The sequence below is a fragment of the Aythya marila genome (assembly GCF_965140915.1).
Source record: "Aythya marila genome assembly, chromosome: 1".
Lineage (NCBI taxonomy): Eukaryota > Metazoa > Chordata > Aves > Anseriformes > Anatidae > Aythya > Aythya marila.
Window position 1 is genome coordinate 7651220 of NC_139042.1, and position 22608 is coordinate 7673827.

Here is a 22608-nt window from a genome sequence, read left to right on the forward strand (position 1 = left end):
TCTGCAAGTCAGGAGGGACTGAAATGTTGTGGGGATAAAGAAACAAGAAGTTATTTCTGTTTTGCTTTTCTAAAACAAAGGTGTTGAAACATTCTCTAAGACATAAAAGATTTTTGACTTCAGATGAAGGCTGTTCGTGTTTCCTGAGGACGCGTTATCTGGTGATCTTCAGAGGTTGCAGGCAGAGGTTGGCACACCTTGTGGCTGACCAAGACAGGCTTGCCCTTTTGAAGTCTCCCACTTCACTTTTGGCTCCATGGGCCAAAACAGCTGAGGCAAAACCATCATCCTAGAACCTGCTCTTATCAAGCCTAGAGGTGAAAATTCTTCTTCAAGCAAAGGAGTTGAGAGAAAAGTGCCAGGGATTTCTTCACCAACTGAAAACCTCATTCATACTTGTGTTCTGTGCAGTGACTACAAAGACTCACCAGTAAAAAAAATGGTGTGGGACAGGCAGGGTAGGAGTTTCATCCATTTGAAGGAGAACTTGATCACTCTAAAGCCATTAGCATCTCCCAGATAGTTTTTAAACCTCTGCCTCATGTTTTTGCCGCTTATTTGTTCCTCAAAGAGATTGAGCACGCCACAGTCAAAGCCATTCAGAGATGAGGAACCCTCTGTGCCCATCCGAGGTAATGGCTGAAAAATCACTGCAAAAAGAAGAAAAATACTTCAGATGGTAGAGAGGGCAATGGTAAACACTGTGAAGTAAACTGAATTGGATCAGGAAGAACTAATAGGTGAACAGAACAAATGCAGGGAGAGGACATCATGTGGGGAATAAATTAAATCAAGCCTGGAAACTGTGTTCTGTAAAGCGTGTCCGCAGATAAGCTCCTTGCCTTGTGGCATGTGGTGATCAGAAGCAGGTGGGCGTGTATCTCCCTTCTCCATCAGCTGTGCTTTCACATTTAGAGCCCATAGCAAGGTAAAGCAGAAGGCCAGGTCCTGCTGACCACGCTTACAGGAGAGTTTCTCTCACTGGGGCTCTGGGTGAAGGGGGAAGGACTGCTGGATTGCACCGGTGCTCACTGCACAGGGTAGGCAGCCCGTGGCTTCTGCGCGTCTTTTTCTGAATGTCTCCATGTCAGCTTGCTTGTGGGAACTTGCAGAGGGGGGAAGAAGGGGTGAAAGCACCCATCCCTGCTGTGCGCTTTCGTTACGGAGGGATCTCAACAGCCTTTTGGTTGAATTAGGATTAAATATGTGGTCACCCAGCTTCGAGTCATCCATCTTGGCCACTTGTTCCTGCCCCATGAAATCCACATGAGGGGCTGAGTGCTGAAATGGAGCAGAGCAGTGACCTCGGTTAAATAAAACCCTGCAAAACTCCTTCATTTTGAGATCCGTGCCTGACCTGTGAGTGGTGGGAGCAGCACATGGCAGGCACAAGCGGCTGGGGCTTGGCTGGGGTGCGAGATGTACAAACTGCCTCCGGGTAAAAAAAAAAAAAAAAAAAAAAAAAAAAAAAACCATGAAACTTGGTTTTCTGTCCTGCCGCAAGCTAGAGCATGTCTCTGTGCCATAGCTGGCCCAGTTTCTGATGAGAGTGGTGGTTTAAACAAATGTTCTGGTGGTGAAGGGTTGCTGAGGCATGGGTGGGCATCCTGTTCCCTGCCCTTGCTGCAGGGTTTTGTCTGTGCCAAAGGGGGTGGGACAGGCAGCTGCGGCCCCAGTGCCCTAAAGCAGTGTCCTGATGCAAGGCAGAGCCCCGTGCCTAGAAGCACAAAAAAAAAAAAAAAACAGAGGAGAAAAAAAGAGAGAAAAAATAAAAAGAAAAAGAAGAAAATAATATCCTTTTTAAAAAAAGAAGTGATGTGTGATGTATTGCTGAGACCCGCATTCCCAGCAGGAGAGCAGAGAGCGGGCAGAGGTTGAGACACATCTTCCCCGGGGAGCAGGAGGGCTGCGGGAGGCTGAGTCAGCAGGAAAGGTCACTTGGCTGAAAGGCTGAGTTGCGAAGGAGGCGATTTCGTAACGGTAACTGATGCAATGCCTTTCTGTTCGGGGCTGCCTGTCTGCGGCTGTGGGCATGCACGAGGGAGGAACAGCAGTTTTTGTGGCTGGGGGTGATAGGGCAGCGATGGTCAGCTTTGGCTGCCTGCTCTCCCTCCAAAGTACCCCTCATGTACTTTCCTCCCCTCCCATGCCCCCACTCCCACTGTACCCTTTTTCTGTTGCTTTAGCTCTGGCATTTAATCTCATCGTTGCACCGTTTGCTTTATGTCCCTGGCTTCTCTTTCAGTTCCAGTTTGGGGTCGTTATCACATACGATTAGTCTTGGAGCCTAATGAAGGGGATCAGACATAACTCTAGGGTATGTCTGAGCCATTTAGTGTTTCTGAGCTCAAAGATCTGCAGAGGAAGTTTATTTTTAAGCTTCCTGAGAAGATAAATTTGAATGTTGGATTGTTTAGGGTACAAGTAATATAAATGAAATTGCTCCAGGGAAGCAATGCCCTCTGGGATTTGAAGAATCCCAGGGATAATTATCTAGTGCTGAGCAAGTCTCGTTAGTCTTGAAATAGCTTTTAGTAGATGATCACATTTTTCTTCATGTTGGCTTGTCTGAAAGCTTGAAGCCGTGCATTAACATTTAGCCTTGATTATAAGTACCATCAGCATGTTCTTAAGACTGTCTTTATCATCCAGGGAAAGCCAGGCATGGGAAGTACAAAGCTATCACACAGCATAACAGTCCCAGAAAACAAACCAGAGCATTTTCAAAGCCTGCTCTTTTAGGGTCCTGCTCCTGCGAGGTTTGAGCATCCTCAGAGCTGCTCCAGCTGTTGCTGTGTGGTGGCACCATGCAGGTGACTGTATCTCCAGCTCAGCGATGAGGCATCCCTGTAGTGACTCAGCTGCGTCCCTTCTGACCGCCTGCCAACATGATGCAGGTCATTAGTCACTGATTGGTGAGGTTAGCTTTTTTTTAGGCTCCTGGAGAGGTCAAGGGTCACATAGACACCAAGCAGTTGCATCAGTGTTACCCCTCTGTTGCCTTCAGGTCCATCAGGTGCATGGTGGTGCTTGGAGAGCTGTTCCGGTGTGCTCTGTTGGGTTGACCCAACTCTGTGAGCAATCTGGAGCTTGACTGGGGATAGCAATTCCTTAATACAATTTTTCCCCGTATTTTTGCCTTTTCCTCACCACCCTCCATCTTCTGTGCTTCCCAGCTTTGGCTCTGTCTACTCATCCATAATCTATATGTGCTGGTAGGTTAGGTACCGTGCTCAGATATCCCAACTGATGGCTCATGGATCTGTCTCTTTACTGTCCTATGCCATTACTACAGACCAGGACTGAGGACAGGTCTTTAACACCAGTATTTTCTTGGACACAACCGCTCTGGGACACTGCCCTTCTTCTCCCTTGTCATACAATCAGAATCATGGAATCACCTCAGTTGCAAACGACCTTCAAGATCATCAGGTCCAACTGTCCACCTGACCTACCGAGTCCCATCCCAAAACCACATCCCTTAGTACTGTGGGTTTTCTGTCTGTCCCAAATCTCTGACCGAATCTCTTTTGCCTGTCTCGATGGCTACAACTCCCTCCTCTGGCCACACTGCCTGCAGCACCCTTGGGTGCTGTGGAGATGGAGGTGCATCCCTCGCTCCTTGCCCAGCTGCAGCAAGCTGCATGGGTCTGCTTGGCCTTCTCTGTGCTTTATGGGACTGAAGGAAGCCTGACAGGTCTTCCCCCACGTAGGCAATGCTGCCTGTAATCTGACACATTGCCAAAAAGCCAGTCCATGCATCCTGGCAAGGGGGTTGCACAGGATGTGTGTGTGTTGGGTTCCCCTGAACCTCCTGTTTTCTCTTCCCATTTGATACTTCTATACCAAGCTATCCTCACAAAATAAAAAAAAATAAATCATCATAATTGCAACATTATTAGTAATATTTCTTCCTTTTTTAAAGTCCTCTGTTAATATACTTCAGCCAAACTGTTACCCCTGCTCCCTACTAATATTGTAGCAAATGAACTTTTCTTTACAGCAAACACCGCTGCTTTTATTTCTAACCAATTGCTCTGTTTGTTCTACACCCGTGTCCTCCCCGATCCCTGCTCTGCTGAAATGCAGCATCGATGACTCGTGGGATGTCACAGAAGCCAAAAACTGGTCGTGGCTGTGCAGTGGCTGACGTTGCTGGCCCAGGTGGACTCTGCCTGCGTGTTGCCACTGGGGCGGGGTGGGAAGGGCTCTTGTCCCTTATCTGGGGAGCCACACGCGTGCTGGGAAGACCTTTGTGCTGATAGTTGGAGGAATAAAGTTCAGTGGGAATGAAAGGACATTTCTCTAGCGGGAGGGAGTCAAAAATCAGAGCCGTCCTGTGGTGGAGCTGGACGTTCAGCGTGGGAGACGCAGCTTTGGCCACTGCTGCCCTTAGTTCACACTGTCTCACCTCCTCTCTCTCTTGCAGCTGCGTAAATGAGTATGGAAGATTATGATTTCCTCTTCAAAATTGTTTTAATTGGCAACGCTGGTGTGGGGAAGACCTGCTTGGTCCGACGCTTCACGCAGGTAAGGTCGGGCACCTGCCAGACGTGGGGCATTGCATGGGAGCACGGTGGTCTCCACCAGCACCCCCGCTCCACAGGCTTTTATTATCCATGCTTGCAGCATCCATGTTATCTGTACTGAAGTACCAGCATGAGCACTGCATCAGTAACTAGTGCTGTGTGTGGCTTTCCTGGGGTTCTGGTTTATTAGGACCTCCTGTTGCATTTCCTATGGACCTCTCATCCCATCCCTCCAGGGTGGACCAGCCTGCTGCTGTACTGAACTCTCTCTCGTGTTGTCCATTAGTAAATGATTAAATAATCTGGGTCCTGGGCTGTCAGCCCAGGGTCTTCTGTTAAACATCAGGCCAGGGATTGCACCTGAAACGTTACCAGGGGCGTTTAATGATGGTTTGAAGCAGTGGAGTGTGATTCTGGCAGCAAAATGAGATGTTGCATTGCCTGGGAAAAATCTGTGCTCCCTGTGTTTGTGGCTTTACGTACAGCAGCTCCTGAAAAGCTTGCAGTAACAGTGGGGGCCAGCTGAGCTCATATCTGCCTGATTGGGGAAAATGAATCAAATCCAAAGGTTTGAGGACTGTTTTCCCTCCTTCTGTGTAACAGAACAGCAGGAAGAGGACTAGGCACCTGTGATTTGGGCTCAGAGAAGAGTTTGCACGGTGTACTATAAAATGCAAGTTATGTTTCTTTTGTTGCTGTTGTTGCAATCCCTACTGGGAATCATCAGTTTAAGTTTTAAAACTGTAGTGATGTTAAACATGCTCTCTGCCTGTACCAGCTGCTGGCAATGAAGCTGGTTAGTCCCAAAGGGTTAACCACGAAGTCTGCAGCCGCCACTGCTGCCTGTGCTTTGGCAATGCTGCTGCTGCTATAGGGGATGGATGTGCCCCAAAAACAACACGGCTTTGCAGGCTGGGACACCAGAAATCAGAAAGCTCTGCTTGTTTTTGTTCAGTTGGCTGTTGCTCCTTTCTCAAAATCAAGCACTGCCTGCCATGGGCTGTGCTCTGGGGGCAGGATCTGGCCACTCAGGAGCTGCTGGGGGTGCCCTGGGGATCCCTTTCCTCACTGTGGCAGAGGGCAGAGGGAAGGCTCTCATCTCTTCCAAGGCGGTGGAGAATTGGGTCAGAGGGACCCAACCTGCCTTTCCCCTGCCTCTTCTGAGTGCACAGAAGCAGAAGGGTTTTTCCTCTCTCCGTTTTCACTTTATACGTTTTCCTTTTCTCATAATGAGGAGATGGCAGTGGATTTTGTGGCTTCTTCTGATGGATGCTGTGGAGATGGATCAGTGTGCAGAGCCTGCCCTGGACTCTGTCCCCCCTACTTTGTGTGGTGAAGGAAGCGGGCACGTCTTTCAGTGCAATTCCTTTAGAGGTGTTCTCCTGTCTAAGGAGCAAGGGAGGAGTAGGGATGGGAAAAAGTAAGGATGGGCACCCAGAGGGAAGTTTTCCTTGCTACACAACTTGTTAAACAAAACTGTGTTTTCTTTCAGGGGCTTTTCCCACCAGGCCAAGGTGCCACGATTGGAGTTGACTTTATGATTAAAACCGTGGAGATAAATGGTGAAAAAGTAAAGGTAGGAACCTGATGGTTTTCAGTATAAACTCATACGGTGGCACTGTAGTTTGGGTTTCTTGCTGCAGCATGCCTGCTGCTGGAAGGTCCAGAGCTGCCTGTCATGTCTTCGAAAATGCACCATCAGGAGCATGGAAAGGGGAGATGCCCCATCCCTGGAAGTGTTCAAGGCCAGGTTGGATGGGGCTTGGAGCAACCTGGTGTGGTGGGAGGGTGTCCTTGTCCATGGCAGGGGGTTGGAATTAGGTGATCTTTAAAGTCCCTTCCAACCCAAACCATTTTGTGGTTCTATGAGATCTTGCAAAGCTCTGTTCTTGCTCAGAAGGCACAGAGATGGTGCCTGGCAGGGGTTGAGAAAGCGCAGAGAAGCATTTCAATGCAGCTTCCATTTACTGCACTGCTGGTAAGATGAAATCTGTTGAGTTCCCACTGGGATGTGCCTGATAAAGGTTTTCTCCTGCTCCTGAGATGGCCGGTTCCTGGGATGGTGCAGTTCTGCAGAATGAAGGCTTGTTTCCTACTTCTGTTGAGTTATAGACCTGAAAGAATATATGTTATGCTTGCTGGTGCTTTGGTCAACAGGTTTTACTCAACTTGTGTTGGGCAGTGTCTCACTATTGACTCTTTCAGCTTCCAAGATAGGGTGGTTGCAACCAAATAATCACTGGGAAACTCCTTGTCCCATGCTACCTCCTGAACCTAGCTTGGGTATTGCTTGGCAGGGAGCTAGTTTGTTTGGGCTAAAACACACCAGGGCCCAAGTTAATGCTTTAATGGGATCCATGGTTCAGTTCTAGTGCTCAGAGATGTTGGCTGGCACCACTTAAGTCATTAGCAGAGCTTTCACCAGAGCTATTGTGGCGTTTGAGAGTTGGGAGAAGAGAATGAGCCTCTGATGTCAAGGTGTACAGGGTCCCTGACACCTGGAATTGTTTTTCCTGCACTAAACCCATGGGCATTGAAGTGAAAAACAACATTTTTTTCCTTGATACCTTCATCTTCTCTAGTGATGAGCAGGTGGGAGAGTGGCAGCAGTGTGACAGTGGCTGGGTGAACAGAGACTCGTTTTTAAGGGTGTGCAAGTGATGGGATGGAAACAGTGGACTTGCGCAGATTTTCAGCCCTGTATTTTTTTTCCACCTGTGTTTCAGTGCAGAGGCTTTTTGAGTAGAAAATCAGATGGAAATCAGATTTTAGAAGCATATCAAGAGGCTGCCACCCTGCTGCACAAGTTGCTGTGTGAAGAGCTGTACGTTTGCTATGGCAAGTGACGGTCCTTGACCAAAAGGCCTTGCAGCCTGAGCAGGTGGAGGACAGCCCAAAAAGCCCACTCCCAATGCCCACGACTGGAGTAAGTTGGAGAGCCACAATGAGAGCAGTGTGGGAAGAAGCTTACTAGGACACATTTTGGTATTTGAACAAGTCTTAGAGTCTGAAAGGCAAAATGATTCCTTTCTGTCTCTTGCATTGGTGCAGGCAAGGACTGAGCTTGTAGCTGAAACTTTCTGAGCAAGCAGCGCCAGTGAGAGTAAACATTTAATAAGTGGGAAAAGCAGGGATGACTCAGAGCTGAGAGGGGAAAAAATGACATCTCAGTCAAACGAGGCACCAGCTCATGGAACAGTGCCAAGCTGTGACTGCTTCAGTGCCAGGCAGCATCTCCTGCATGGCATTGGGATCCAGGGTCAGAGCAGAGCCATTCACCAAGGAGGTTTTAAGACTTAAAAAAAAATACATGTGTGTGTGTGTGAATCAATTTCTGGGAAAAATACTTTCTCGCTTTAAAATTGCATTTGAAAGTCAGAGGAGAGAGCCTTGCTAGCATGAGAGTTGTGTGCAAGCCATTTCAGATATGAGTGGATACTAAGACTCGCTGGCAGATAAACCAAGACAGCCCTTTGCATTTTATTTTATTTATATATATGTGTGTGATCATTTCTAACAAAACCAAAAATATGTGCAATGTATGTACTGAGAGGCTACACACATTCGATAGTAATTATAGTGCCAGTCAAAGATAAGCATCCTCACTGCTACAAACACAAGGCTCTGCTGTGTACCTGTGATGTACCTGTGATCTTACTGCACTTGGTAAAAATGTACTAAGTGCATTGTACCTGTGATCTTACTGCACTTGGTGAAAATGTCCATGTGCAGAAAGCTGAACATACCTGAAAATGCTGGGGGAGAGGAAAGTATCATCTGGCTCCTAGAAAATTAACATCCAGGTAACTGTTTTCTGCAGGTAGAGTCACAGGCCTGGCCAGCAACAAACCCTCTCCCCCATTTGATTTCAAAGTCCCTTACATTAAAGCGGTGGAAAAGCATGGTCACATCAAGTCTTAATCTGACAGAGATCTTTTCAATAAATGAAATGCAAACTAGAGTTAGCCACTAGACAAAGCTGTATATATTTTTCCTGGGAAATAGCTGCAAAACAACAGCAGCAAAATTATCTGTATTTTTTCTATCTACTGAAGTTTGTAGGTTGGTTTGTTTTAAACAGAACTTGTTTGTTATCTAAATTTTGTATGCAAGTAATGTCACACATGGTTTCGTGTGGCCCTTAACTGCAGGTGCCATATTCAGCTATTTAAACACAGCTATGCTGAGAAATTAAGCTCAAAGGTGCCAGGAGCTGTGAGCCAGCAGCAAATTCCTTCCTCTGCAAAAATGTACTTTTTCAGAATCATACCCCACATCTGAAAGCTGCTAATGGGGGCTCTTGTTTCAATCTCACATATTTATGATGAGTAGCTGACATAGTTTGACACTGGAACTGGGCAAGAACAAGGCTTGCTCTATTATGGGCAGCTGTAAATACGGAAAAAATTTCAAATACTTTTAACTTGTTCTTCCCAAAGTACACAGGATTCTGGCTAGAAATCAGCCTTTTGCATACTAAGTTCCAGGGAGGGGTGCTTAAAAAATAAAAGCTGAAGCAGAGAAATGCTCTTTTATGCTGAAATATTTTCTTTTGGGATGCTTTTCTTTGCCTGCTTTTTGAAAAGTTGTGGTTTTGATGAGCCACCAAAAGCTGTCAGATGGTTGTTACAAAAATGGTACATGTTTGTTTCATATTGGGAAATGAATGTTGTTTTTTCTGGACCCAGGGAGTTTGCCAAACAGCGGTTAAGCTCATGACCTCTTAGCTATAGTTAGGGACCTGCCAGCCACTTCTACACATCAGGAAGGAAGGCGGCAAGCAGCTGGGCGGGATGTCTGAAGTTTTGTAGAGGAAACATGTCGGAGTCCTTGGATGAGCCTTCAGCTGCAAACCTGAGCTTTGTCCACTCCTGTGGTTTCCACCCTTCAGTGCTTCATCTCGGGATAACTAACTAACCTTGGGAGCTACAGGAGTGGCTTCCTTATTCCTTCTGGAACAGACCTTGCTGTGGGTTTGACTGCAGGGCAAGGAAGAGAGAGGAGACCTCCTGCCTTTGGTGCCTGTGTTGTAATTCCAGGCCAACAGCTCCGGCCAAGGGAGATGCTGCAAGTCCTGTGAACACTGATGGACCTACAGCTTGCTGGGGAAGTCGGCAGCAATGCCAGCTGACTTTGTGCCTTGCATTTCAATTTGAAAAGGCAGAAATGGAAACAAACAAGCAAAAAAAGGTTGGGGGATGGAAAGCCAATGGGGAGAAGAGCTAAGTGTTTTCCCAGCAGTGGTTGTACCCTGGAGGCATTTAGGTCAAAACAGTGCTTCTACCAAAGCAAAAAAAAAAAAAAACTTAAAATGATTTTTTTTTTCTCCTCTCCCTGCTCCCCCTTTTTGTGCCAAAAGCTGCAGATCTGGGACACGGCAGGACAGGAGCGGTTCCGGTCCATAACGCAGAGTTACTACCGCAGCGCCAACGCCTTGATACTCACCTACGACATCACCTGCGAGGAGTCCTTCCGATGCCTCCCCGAGTGGCTGAGAGAAATCGAGCAGTACGCCAGCAATAAGGTCATCACCGTGCTAGTGGGTAAGTCAGGGGCCTCCCTGGCGGGGTGGTGCAGCGATGGTGGGCACTTGGTGGCAGATGGAGGTGTTGGAGGGAGGAAGAAGCGGATCTGCGTGTCGTGGAGGTGCAGGAGGCTCAAACTGGTGCAAATAAAGCAGAGCTGTAACCGTGTGTGGGTGCAGCTGGTGCCTTAAACACACTCGCTTGGACCATTCCTCCTGCAGACAACCCCAACATGCTGGTGGAGATGTTCAGGGCACCCTAGCTGCTTCTCAAATTGTGGTCCTGTCTCAAGCCTCAAGGCTGTTGTGTGCAGAGGTGGATACTTCCCTCGGGTTGGTCCCATAGGGGACTGAAGCATTGATCATGGCAGAGCTAAGAATGCAGACTTATCCCTTGTGACTCCCAGCTCAGATCTCCACAAATATATGAGGATCTGCTCAAGCTGGTGATGGCTGTGGGTTGATGCACCCCATAGCTGTGGACAGCTGGAGTCTTGGCTTAAGTGGGACAAGATGTGGGAAGCAGACCAGGATGCAATGGCTCTGTGGATCTTAGCATTCATGGGTAAGACAGAGCTGGAAAACTGGTTATTTTTGCCTGGATTTTAGGAAACCTAAAAATAAATACTGAATGCCATGTTAATCTAGCAGCTTCAACTCAAGCTAAAACAGACCCCAGGCCATCTGTCTGCTATATGCGAGGTGAAGGTTATTTTGCTTACCCGTGCTTCTGTGTGCTCTGCTCTCAGTATCTGATAGTCAGGACTTGGCTTTTAAAGGCCCAAGAATATACAAAGAACAACAGAAAAATAAGTTGGGGAAAGCTCGAAAGTTTCCTATTGCAGTGTCATTATTTCCTTTAATAGTTTGCTGTTTAAAAGAAAAATCTAGAGGATTACAAAATATGTTTAAGGTGTCTTTAAAGGTCTTTTGAGCTTTACGTGCCCCAGTGGTATTGCAGGTGAGTCTTGGGATTTAAGGAGCTGCCATACAAGAAACTCACTACACTCCAGAAGAAGAGTATGGCACATGTACAAATGGCTCAGAAATACACAATAAATGACTTAACAAATGTACATAAGATTTTTTAGGGAACATTAAGTTAATTATTAGCATCTACAGCATAAAATATAAATAACTTCCACAGCACACACTTTAATCATGGTAACACCTATAAAGTGCTTACGTTGAGTGAGAATTTGTTTAGAAAGAGTAACTGCAGTGTATACAGTGGGTCCAAGAAATTGCTTCATCGGGAAAGAAGAGGAATATTGGATGAAAGAAGGGCAATGGGAAATGGCTTGCTAGTGCAGTCTTCTCCTGCTGGTTCTCACGCCAGCTCCAGACACGAGGCCAGGAGGGGTTTCCTCCTGAACCTGACAAGTCCCTGGACACAGCCCCTTGTTATCACAGGCCCTGCTCTGTTACCTTCTTTGTAAGATTAATTTATGGCAAAGACATCACGTTTGAAGTGAAGTGGCCTGTAATAGGCTGTAATCATATCAGATGGTTGCTGGAGGCATTAATCAACTCCCTGCTAAAATGATCTCTCTGAAGGAGGGGGCTGGTTCCTTGCCCCACCTCGCTCTGTGAGTGCCCCCGAGCCTGTCTGTGCTTCAGCCTCAGCAGCCAAATCAGTCACAGGGATATTTAATTAAGATAGGAAAGCAGCCTTCTGCACCAGACTGCCTTTAAAGCTTGTAACGACATGAGAAATATCACACTTAGTGTCTCACGTGCTATAATTGACATTTTAAGTGCTCCTCAGAGCCAGAGCAGGAGAATTTTCAATAGATATTAAAATGGAAATTCTTTAATGTCAGTTGATAGCAGCAAACAGATGCACTGGTACTAAATTAAAGCTGACGGACTTGGATGTTCACAGGGCATGTTCTGTTAAGTGAGCTGATATTAAATGAACCTGGCCTGTGTATCAGGGAATCCATTATTTGGAGGGGAGAGCAAGCATTGAGTTTCACATCGAAAGCCCTACCCATGCATACATACAGCATCGAACTCTCCTTCGTCCTGTATCAACTTCTGTTTCTTTTGTTTTGGAAGTCACATTAATTCCCTTTCTACAATTTTCCCTCAATGCAGGTAATAAGATTGATTTAGCCGATAAGAGGGAAGTCTCCCAGCAAAGAGCTGCAGAGTTCTCCGAAGCACAGGACATGTACTATCTGGAAACCTCAGCGAAAGAATCGGATAATGTGGAAAAACTCTTCCTGGACTTAGCCTGTCGGCTGATCAGCGAGGCACGGCAGAACACCCTTGTGAACAATGTCTCATCCCCCTTACCAGGAGAGGGGAAAAGTATCAGCTATTTGACTTGCTGTAATTTTAATTAAAGAGCTGGCATGTGATTTTCCATCCACCATGGGCCCACAGGATTTTTTGCCGGGATTTATCTCCTCGGAGGGAATTCCTGCCACTTTGACCCATCTGACTTCCCCTGAGTCAGGCTGCAGACCTAGAAGCATGGCAGGCTGACAGCTCCAGCTGCATGGCAACGTAGCAGAATATAACATGGTTTAAATTTAATTTTTTCTTGCAGTTTCTGGAGTGGGAAAGGAAAAAGGAGAGTTGGACAAGTGGTTCGTGTAATGCAGAATGTGAGCATTTCCTTCTGCAGGTGATGAGATCAACCTCTCTTGGAGAAGACACTGAAGAGTTCAAGATCTCTCTTACAAAACAATGTGTTTGGTCCTTTGTAAAAGAAAAAAAACAACACAACGATGCGTACTGAACCTGGACTACACTGGCAATCATCTGGACTGCCAGCCAAGTGAATTCTTAGGACGTGTACATAGTGTCTGCCCACGTGTCTCCATGGAGGACTGGTGTTTGAAATAGTGTTACATCTCTCATCTATAGGCACTTTCATAAACATGGAATTAAAAAAAAAAAAAAAAAAGTTATATGTCAACATTTTCAGACAAGGATTTGAGAAGACAAGGCTACAGCTCCATTGCTTCCTTTGGTGCTAGCAGTTCAGCAAATATTCCATAGACCAAGCGTAGTCTTACTACATTGCTGTCCTCTGAATGTGTAACTTAGACTGATTAGAAAAAGAACGCTAATAAGCACTGTTCATTAAAATCCCATTACCTCTTTTTCTAGGCTTGAACATAGTGAGAAAGGACTGTGCTTCTTTGATATCCAACACAGGATGAAAGGACTTCCCAGAAATAAAATAAATAAATAAATAAATAAATAAGAAAATGAACTGTCCCACCTCTAATTAGTATTGTCCTAAAGTGAAAAATTAGCCTTGGGAAAAGTTATTGGTGGAATTGAAAAAATGCACCAGGCACGACCAAAATCTTTTGTGTGCACTGATTGTGCCTAAGGGTTCAAAGAGAGCACAGTTTGAAGTGGCAGCCTGCAATATGTCTGGGATAAAAATAAAGCTTGTAGATACAGTTCCTGTTGAAAGGCAGGCATACAATTTTGCAGAAGTTTTTCTTTTTTTTTTTTTTTTTTTTTTTCTTTTTTCTAACGTGAAGTGGAAATAGCAGCAGGTTGCAGGTGGCATCATTTTGTGTCTGACCCATCCAACGATCACCTTATGGAACTGTTCTCTGAGGAGCTCTTGAAGGTATCTTCTTGGCCTCTCTCCTCTCTGCTTGAGTAGCTTTCACATTCAGGGCTGTAGAGTCATTTAATTTACTCGATGCTTTGTACTCTTAATCTCAGACTCCAGTGTATGTGTAACTGTTAGGCAATTTCTTTCTACAAAACCCCTGAAGTGGAAGCATTATGGAATTTATTACTACACCTCTAGTGCCATATGCGAATAATGCATTGTAAATTTACACACTGACATTATAGCAAAATTGAGAGATAGTGAATGCACTCATGGAAAATGAGTTTTAGAAGTTTGAGTTCAGTTTAGCTGATCTGGATAAATCTCTCCTGGCAGTTACGTGACTGTGATACAATGTAATTTAAAGTTAATCACCTTAATATCACTTGGTATTTACTGAAGATTATTAACAGAACTTTTGTATTGACATAAAAGTTGCCAGTAAGTTCATCCTGAAAACAATAATAATAATAAAAAAGTAGCATTTTAAAATGCTTTTTCACATTTTCCTGAAAAGACTTCCTTGGGCTGTATCATGGCGTGCCTTTGATCTGTAATGGTGAGCTGACTCTACATGTCTTTGAGAGAGGAGGGACTGGTGTATCATATGTCAATTTTTAATATTTTCTTGCTATTTTTAGGTCACTTCTTTTGTGACTAGTGCTAAAAATGAAGATGTAGAAATTGTGGTACAAATCTTGCTTGTCATTTAGGTAACACTTTGCAAAGTGCTGCTGTAAGCGTTAGATGTTGGGGAAATGTCATCTGACGCACTGGCCTGTCAGGGTCCTTTTTGGTCTCTGCTCATGATGTAACCTAGAGGATTTAGAAACGTGTGGGATTTGGTGGCTTCTGCTGTTCTGGATTGTGTGGTACAGCCTGTGCTGGAGAGCGTTGTCTTCCTTGAGCATTCCCCAGATTGCCAAATGCAGCCTGATGTGAGCTCGTGAAGACAACCTGACCCTGACACAGCTGGTTCTGCACAGCTTTGAGGTTGTTTGGAGCAAGACTCGGGGCGTTGCACATAGGGTAACACTTGAGTTAAAAATCAATGTTACTCATATTTAATTTGTCAAAGCTCTTACTGATAGATTGAGATGATCTTGGGTAAAACACTAAATGTTCTATGCATCTGCTCACTATTTGTGAGGTACTTTCTGGAGTATTTTGTGTTAGATGTTTGCAACGCAAGTTTGCTGGCACAAGCTGCAATTCCCTTCTGTTCCACATCAGAGAGCAAGTGCTGGGAAAAAAAAAAAAAAAAAAAAAAAAAAAAAAAAAAAAAGAAGTCCAAACTTTCCTCCAAGAGAGTTATGATAGAAAAATGTGAAATTATGAACTCTATAGAAGAAGGGGACACTGGGTGCCTCTTCCTACCTCTAATACTGAAATCTCAATTTGATCTACAGGTAAGTAGTTGGAGTATGCAGTTGGATACATATTTGTGCTGAATGCTAAGTGGCTTTGTGATCATTATTTAATGAAAACCACATGTCATGAATTGTCAGATAAGACACTTTGTTCTTTGCTGTAGAACGTGTGAAACAGCCGTTACAATCTGTGAGCCTGCTGGTGCTGTTTGTCTTTTTGGAAATAGCTGTATCGGTAACAGCGGGCTCCTGCTAGTCTACGTTTAGCGGTTAATGGCTATTGAATTCCTTCAGCATCAGTAATAATAGCAGCAGGCTGAGGTTGACGCAGCAGACAGTGATTTGAAAAGAGGGAAAGTTGGAATTCGTGATGCAGAAGCATTGTCGGTGCGCACACGTGGGACAACAGGCTTGCCCGAGATTTTGCTTACAAGGGATGCAATTGGTTATGGTCAGACCCTCTGGGTTTTGTATCAGCTGTTTTTCTGCTTGTCTTGCCTTTTCAGCATTGAAGAACTGTCCGTAAATCATGCTGAGATGTTGAGCTTACATAATTTCTGTAGTCAGAGACTGAATTCACTTGGAAAACAGATGAAATTCTCCATCAATTAAAATATGCCAAGCAAACATATGGGGTGAGCTGCCCTTTGGGGGGCTGTGGTGCCATCGTGGTCAGATGGGACTGGAGACGCAGTCCCAGAAAGCATATCCCAGCAGTGTGTACCGTGTACAGCCCTTTGTGCCAGGGGAAAGATGGCTGGGTGGAGCTGAAGATGCAGCATAAAGAGATGGTTATGTTCTCTCGGGATTTCCTCAATCCCATCCTCTTACAAAATGCATCTATGACTTAGCTTTTGATTGCTCTGGATTTTAATAATTATGAATTTGGGTCTTACCTGAGACTCCTGTATTGTCACTTGCAGTGTCAAAGTACTCCATTCCCTTACACGTGCTGCTCCTACCAACATCTACCAAGCAGAAGACCTTTTTGGGTTTATTCAGTTAGAAAATGTGTTTCTAGAGGACACTTTGTATTCCCGGTGAGCAAGCGTGGGAACTCTCCCAAAAACTGATGTACATTAGGGCTCACAAGAAAACTCATTGGAGCCAAAGGAAATGCTCTGGGCAATTCTAATAGTGACAGCTCAGTGAAAGCTGTTATATCAAAATGTTTTCTTCCTCAGATCTTTTATAAGCTTTTTGAATGAACATGGCTCTTGAAGCCAGTTTCTCTTTGCTCGTATCAACTGAGTCTGTCCTCTTGTTGCTGTGGGTAATAATTGCTCTAGTTACTGTCCACAAAGGATCATCGTTTTGAAGGACAGTCCTGATTTCTGGTGACAACGAGTGGTGGGGAGCTGCTTGCTTGATCTCCCATGGGTGATGAGTGCATCCTGAAGAAAGCAGCCCAAACTGGAACCTGTTGTGTCTTCGAAATGCAATCACCCCCTTGAAATGTAGCTGAATGTCCTGTAAAGGTTACAGATCTCCCATCTGCCTCCGTTTAGGATTTATCTTGGCTGGAAGAACAGACGACAGGGTTAATGCGCTGGCTGAGATGCCAGACTCCCACATCAGCCTACTGCCTCACTCACCACCGAGCTGAACTGACCCAAAGCCGCCTTTTGCGCTATATCCAGCCCAGATAGGTGGCTGGCTGTCATCACCCATGGATGCAATCGCACCCTTTCCCCTCATGTGAATGAGCTGTAACTTAAAGCAGAAGTGAAAACTATGCCATGGGAGTTATGGGTGTGGTTGTGTTTTTTTTTTTTTTCTTTTTTCCCCCCTACAAACTGGGAGTCACAGATCCAGAGGAAATGTCATCTCCATTACGTGCACCTCAGAGCACAGTCAGCTGGGTAACTGGGCAAAGAAAACCCAGATATAGCTGAAACCGAGACAACAATGAGTAAATGCTGTCAGGGAAAGGTTGTTCTGGTTTTAAGAGTACAGCCAGGGTTAAGAGCTCAGTTCTCCTGGCTGTGGATAAACAGGAGCTGGCCGTGCTGTTCTCTGATGCTGTTTTCACATTAATATCTAGCTATTAACACTTCCTGGATGTGATCACATTCTTTGAAGCCGTTCTCCTTTTCCAGCAAGTTCAGAAGATAATTTTAGCTCTGGTTAGTGCTATAATTAAATAACCAAGTCTTCAGCTGAAGCAGCAGATGCCACCTTTGCCAATGCTTTTTCCACTGCTTATCTTGGGACACCACTCCCAAGGACATGCATGCTTGTGAGGGCACCACGGAGTTGTCCCTGCTGAGCATCTTCTGGAGTCCAGCCTTGGTGCCTAGGGACATGACATGGCTTGTGTGAGTCACACTTTCAGCTGTGCTAAAAGGTTCTCCAGGGAAGATGGGTTGTTAGAAGTAGGGTTAGGGTGGTTGGGCACTGGGACAGGTTCTCCAGGGCAGTGGTCATGGCGCCGAGCCTGCACAAGTACAAGAAGTGTTTGGACAATTCTCTGAGACATAGGGTCTGATTTTTCGGTGGTGCTGTGTGGAGCCTGGGGTCGGACTTGATGATCCTTGAGGGTCCTTCCAGCTTGGGATATTCTGTGATCCCATGATTCTGAGAAGATGCAGTTTACATCAGCATCCATGGCTTGTCATCTGGGCCACCCTGACTTTCTTATTGGGAAAGCATAAACCTAACTAGTTCAACAAGCCTATTCTCAGCCAGGGCAGCCTGTGAGGAGTTTCCCTTTTTGTGGGACCAACAGAAGAGATTCAGGTGTGAAGAATCAGTGGTGGATGGTGCAGGCGAGTACATCACCAACACGCAGGCGGATGCTGCTCTCCTCATGGGGAGATGCTCCAGGATTGGGATGCTCTGCTTGGGGAGTGCTCTGGTATCACCCAGGCTCTGGGTTACACTGTGGGCATGAGCTGTAGTAAATGCAGCAGCCACAGCATCCCCAGCAGCCGAGCCTTTATGGAGAGGGGAGTGGAGGAGCGGGGAACATTGTTTTGACATTTTAATGGAGTGAGGATGAAATGTTTGGTTTATGACGGGGAGGGCGGTGGTGATTTCAGGCACTGCTGTTGCCTCCACTCTTGCAAGCTGTTTGGAAGAAAGCCTTAGCACGGGCCTCCACATAGCACTAAAGGAAAAAAATAACAACTTCCTAAGCCAATATTTTGGGGGAGAAAAGGCCATTTAATGAGGGGAGTGGGGAACACCACTGCTTGGTGCTATGCTGGCTTTGAGTGACAAGTCTCTCACTGGGTTTTAGAGGAATAGTTTAAAACGTGCCATATTTTTTAGCACAACAAGATGCACTGCAGATATGTCACATCCATTTCACTCCCCACAGCTGTTTACAAAAGAAAAATAAATAAATAAACCCCCTGGGACTGGAGCAGCTGCAGTCACTCAGCTGTCAATATGGGACAAGCCTCTTTCTGCTCCTCTTTTATTTTCACTTCACTCTGTTCTGCTGCACACATTTGGCTCTTCTGTGAATTTTCAGATCATGAGTTGTTTTTTTTTTTTTTTGCCCAACTGCCTTTGATCTATACAGAAAGACTCACCCAGATCCCATTTGAATTCATTAATACATTGAGTAGGCATTTTAATTTTATCTTTACTGGCTTGTTTCCCTTTGTAATGTTATCTAACTGACAAGTTCTCCATACTCTGCCTTACATTTAGTTTTTTTTTTTTTTTTCAGGTCTAAAATGTTTCCTCTTTCCTGAAAAGCTATGATAATTTTTAGAGAAGTTACAAAGGTGTTTTCATTTCCACAGAAGAGAAACTGAATTACTCTCAGCTTTGATTACTAACAAATCAATACTGAAGCACGTAATTCTTTTTACACCACAAACAAAGTACATTTTATTCCATCATCTGTAGCTTGAATTGTAGTTTAGAAGCCTGCTTAGGCACTAAAAGCAGCATTTTGTTTGCAACTTCCATGCCAGTGAAGTCACAGCATTAAAGGAATATCCTGGACTGGAGTTTTTCCCACACATTCAGCTGTTTTGCAAAGACCTGCTGTATTTTCCCCAACAACTGTGAATTTAGCACAATGTACAGAATTCTAGCAAGAACCCTGATTGCTTAAGTGTCCTAAACACATGGCCAAAAGGATGAGGAGCGGACATGTTTTGTGATGATCAAGCACAACTGTTTCAGTGGAGAAAATGCCCTACATTTGGTCAGACCATTTATCTCGAGTTGCTGGGATAGTGCTGTCTTTGGAAAGGGTGTAGGTGTTAGCAAATCGCCAAACTGTGAACCCTGTGAACCATAGACTGTCAGAAGCATTGGACCTGTCTGTTTTTTGTTTGTTTTTTTTTTTTTTTTTTTTTTTCTAAGTTCCTGTTGTCAAGTGTGGTACAGTGAGGTTGTGAAAGGAATGTATTTTGGATGACCAGGATGGTGAATGTATGATACTTCATGTTCATTTGTAATGTCCTTTTTATACTTAGAAATTGCTTACATATGTATCTGTATGTAAATAAATGTTTAATCCTTTCCAGCTGGCGTTTAAAGCGTCTGATTTGCTTTATTGTGAGGTTTGAGTTTTGTTTCAATTTGATCTGCAAAGCAAAGTTGCCTTTAACATCAGACAAACTGATTCCTTTAGGAGGATGTGATTTAATTCGGACTTAGAGCTGGATGGCTGCTGAGGACTTTCTGCTTGGGTTCAGCGTAGCAAGAGCAGAGGCAGAGCTGTTGTCCATGGGAGCACTGTCCATTTGCACTAGAGCAAAAGAAAAAAAAATCACAACCAGAGACTTCATAGCCATGTTGGAAATGCCAAAGAAATGCAAATTGCAGTCAGCAGAGGGTGGTATTTGGCAGAGGGAGCATCCTGGAGCATCCTCACTCCAGGGTATTGAAACCTGTAGCTGGTTAAACTCTTGTCCTAGCAGGATGCTGGGGCTGTGTGGATGAAGGTGATGTTTGGATGATGCTTGAGTTGGTTCATATTCTTTGCCCTACTGTCTTTTTTTTTTTTTTTTTTTTTTTTTTATTCTAGTTCTCTTCAGCATTCAAGATGCTCTTCATGCCCACAGCAGACAGCTTCTTCTGCTGGACTTCCCTAATGATCTGCCTTTCTCTGGGGTTGGGATCCAAACAGGAGATCTCCCATTTTAAGCCTTTTGGTCCATATATAAAGTTTGTGCTCTGACATCCTGGAGATCAGATTTCCTCCCTTCTGCTAACACTTACGGTGAGAAATGAGCTGTGAAGCTTGAAGACACCGTGTGTCTTTTATTGCCTCTTCCACCGACCTTGAAAGTCTTTCCTCGGTAAATGTCTGCCATGAGGGCTGGACCATCTGTTCTGCGTTTCCCCAGGAAGCTGGCACTCTGAGTCAGCACTAAAACAGGAAAAGGTATTTGCAGAGGGAAAGGTCCCTGCGTGCTTCTAAGCAGGAACTGGGCAAAGGGAGGGGGAAAAAAACATCCTTGAAGCTCAGACAGTTTGGGAAACGAGCATTTACTGAACGAGGTGAGGGCTGGAGTGTGCTCCCTGTGGGGATGATGGCTGGAAAAGCCTGGCCAGCTTCCTCCTGGGGAGAGTAAGAGATGAGCTGGGGTGCGGAGAAAGTCTGCGTGTGCAGGATGTGCGACTGGCCCAGCCTGGCACTGCAGGGACATATGTGCTGCTCCCTGGGCTGGAGGGGCTGCTCCTCCTTGCAAGAACCACACAACCTCTGGGATGTGCAACCTTCTCCTTGATAAGTAGAACAGAACAGAATAGATTAAAATGGAAGGTGTAGCAGCAAGGTTACGCTACAGAAGGAAGCTTGAGCCAGGCTTTGCTACATGCAGATGGGGCTGGAAACACTGCAGGAGCACAAAGGCTCCTGACAAAAAGGGAACAACCTGCACAGGGGGAGAAATGCAAGCCCCACAGACTGCAAGAGTGAAAACAACACAACTTGCTGCCTGCCTCCATCCTCTGGTGTACAAAGCCTTCCTTTAGAGCACCTGGGGCACTCTGCCCAGATGCCAGCTCACTGACTGGCACCTGCCACACACCAGTACTTTTTGGTCTTACTGGTGCAGTCCTCTTGCATAAAACAGAGGGCTCTGACTGCCCTGTGTGAATGTCAATGCTATCTTACAGACAGTCCCATCTAATTTAAAATCTAATCTCCCTTTATGTCTTTCTAAGGTTAGGGAATCAACCACAAACTTGGTGTTTTTTCAGGTGTTCTGTTAATTACCTTCAGTGTTAAATATGCTGTGTTTTAGTTTTTTTTTTTTTTTTATTATTCCCCCCCCCCCCCCCACACACACACATAATTGCATCATGTAAAAAGCACTTACTTTGGATGAAACACTTCATTCATGTCAAGGCATGGTCAGGTATACAACGTAGAAGTTCTGGCAGTGTTTTAGTGCTAGATGCATCAGGTCTGGCATATCATTCAGATCAGATCAAACCCCCACGGTAGGGTTTTTGTCCAGCTGGGTGTTTGTCCAGCTCATCTCAAGGGAGTGCTTTAAGAGCCAGTGGCACCAGTCTCATCTTATGTAGGAGACTGTAGTTTTAATTAATCATGTGCTTTATTGGTTAGGGCACCAATCTCTTAAAAACCCTTCAACAGATCCTTCCTGTACTCAGTGATGTCAATGTGGGTAATGCTGTCTTTCCCTTTATTTCTTCCACAGAAGACATAAATTCAGATTTACCATCTCCAAGTAGGCTGCATTTCTTACTCCCTTTTCACTTCCCCTTAACAGACTCATTGTATAGGATTTTATTTGAACATCAGTAAACGCAGGCACACACAGACCTAGGATGGCTCACCCTACAGCCCTGCACTGTCCTGGAGCAACCACAGAGCAGTTCTGGGGCTCTGACTTGCTGCAAAGTGCAGGCCTGCAGCTCAGCTGGGCAACTCACCACCAGCATATGACAACTATCTGTCCTCTTCTGGTACTGGCATGCCCCTTCAGATGGGTCAGAAAGTCCTGCGCAGGGGTCTGTGTGTCAGAGCACGTCACTGCTGCACTCTGCCACGGTGGTTTGTGTGGTTGACGTCACTGGCATAGCACTTAACAAGTGACTCTACCCACAGGTACAACATTCATCATTATTTTAGTCATCTCATCTAACTACCTTTAATTCTGTTTTTTTTTTTTTTTTTTTTTTTTTTTTTTTCTTTTCCCCATCATATTCATCATTTTCATCAATTGGATGTTTCTTTTCTTCCATTTATGTTTAGGACCCAGGGACTACAGAGATCTGGGCTTTGGCCTGAAAGACCGTACCGAGCCCAGCCTCTTGCACTGCCACCTACTGTTCCAGCAGCCTCAAACACCAGGAAGAAATTCTGGGCTGTGCTCGAGTATCTTGGACAGCAAGGAGAAAAAAAAATGGTTTGCTGCCTAGGGTCTTTCAGTTATATCCAGAACTAGGCTTCAGGCTAATACTGGACAAATCAGAACCTGTGCCACAATTTCCTGAACTGTAAGGTGGGGGGAAAGAACAAAGAGGGACATGGACAACAACAGGAAGAAAACCACCACCAACAGCTATGGAAGAACTTTTTTGTAGCCTATTTACCTATGCAGACTCACTGTGTAGCCATGAGAAACTGTTGTCTCCACACAGCCTGCAGGAATG

The 22608-nt window shown here is 45.2% G+C and overlaps 1 protein-coding gene across 3 annotated transcripts in view; it reads left to right on the forward strand.

The window, feature by feature from the left end:
- The window catches only part of RAB30 (RAB30, member RAS oncogene family), a 47326-nt gene extending 27852 nt beyond the window's left edge, over positions 1 to 19474 (forward strand). The window contains exons 2-6 of one of the 3 annotated variants that reach the window (XR_014319136.1): positions 4430 to 4530; positions 6022 to 6105; positions 9889 to 10072; positions 12154 to 13654; positions 18692 to 19444. Coding sequence is in view for 2 of the 3 variants with exons in the window: in XM_082780443.1 (XP_082636569.1) it covers positions 4438 to 4530; positions 6022 to 6105; positions 9889 to 10072; positions 12154 to 12404 (612 nt within the window). In the remaining variant the exon portion in view is untranslated. Of the gene's footprint in view, positions 1 to 4429; positions 4531 to 6021; positions 6106 to 9888; positions 10073 to 12153 lie in introns of all 3 variants that reach the window. The other 2 variants (XM_082780443.1, XM_082780444.1) reach the window with 2 other exon arrangements.
- The last annotated feature ends 3134 nt before the right edge of the window (positions 19475 to 22608 follow it).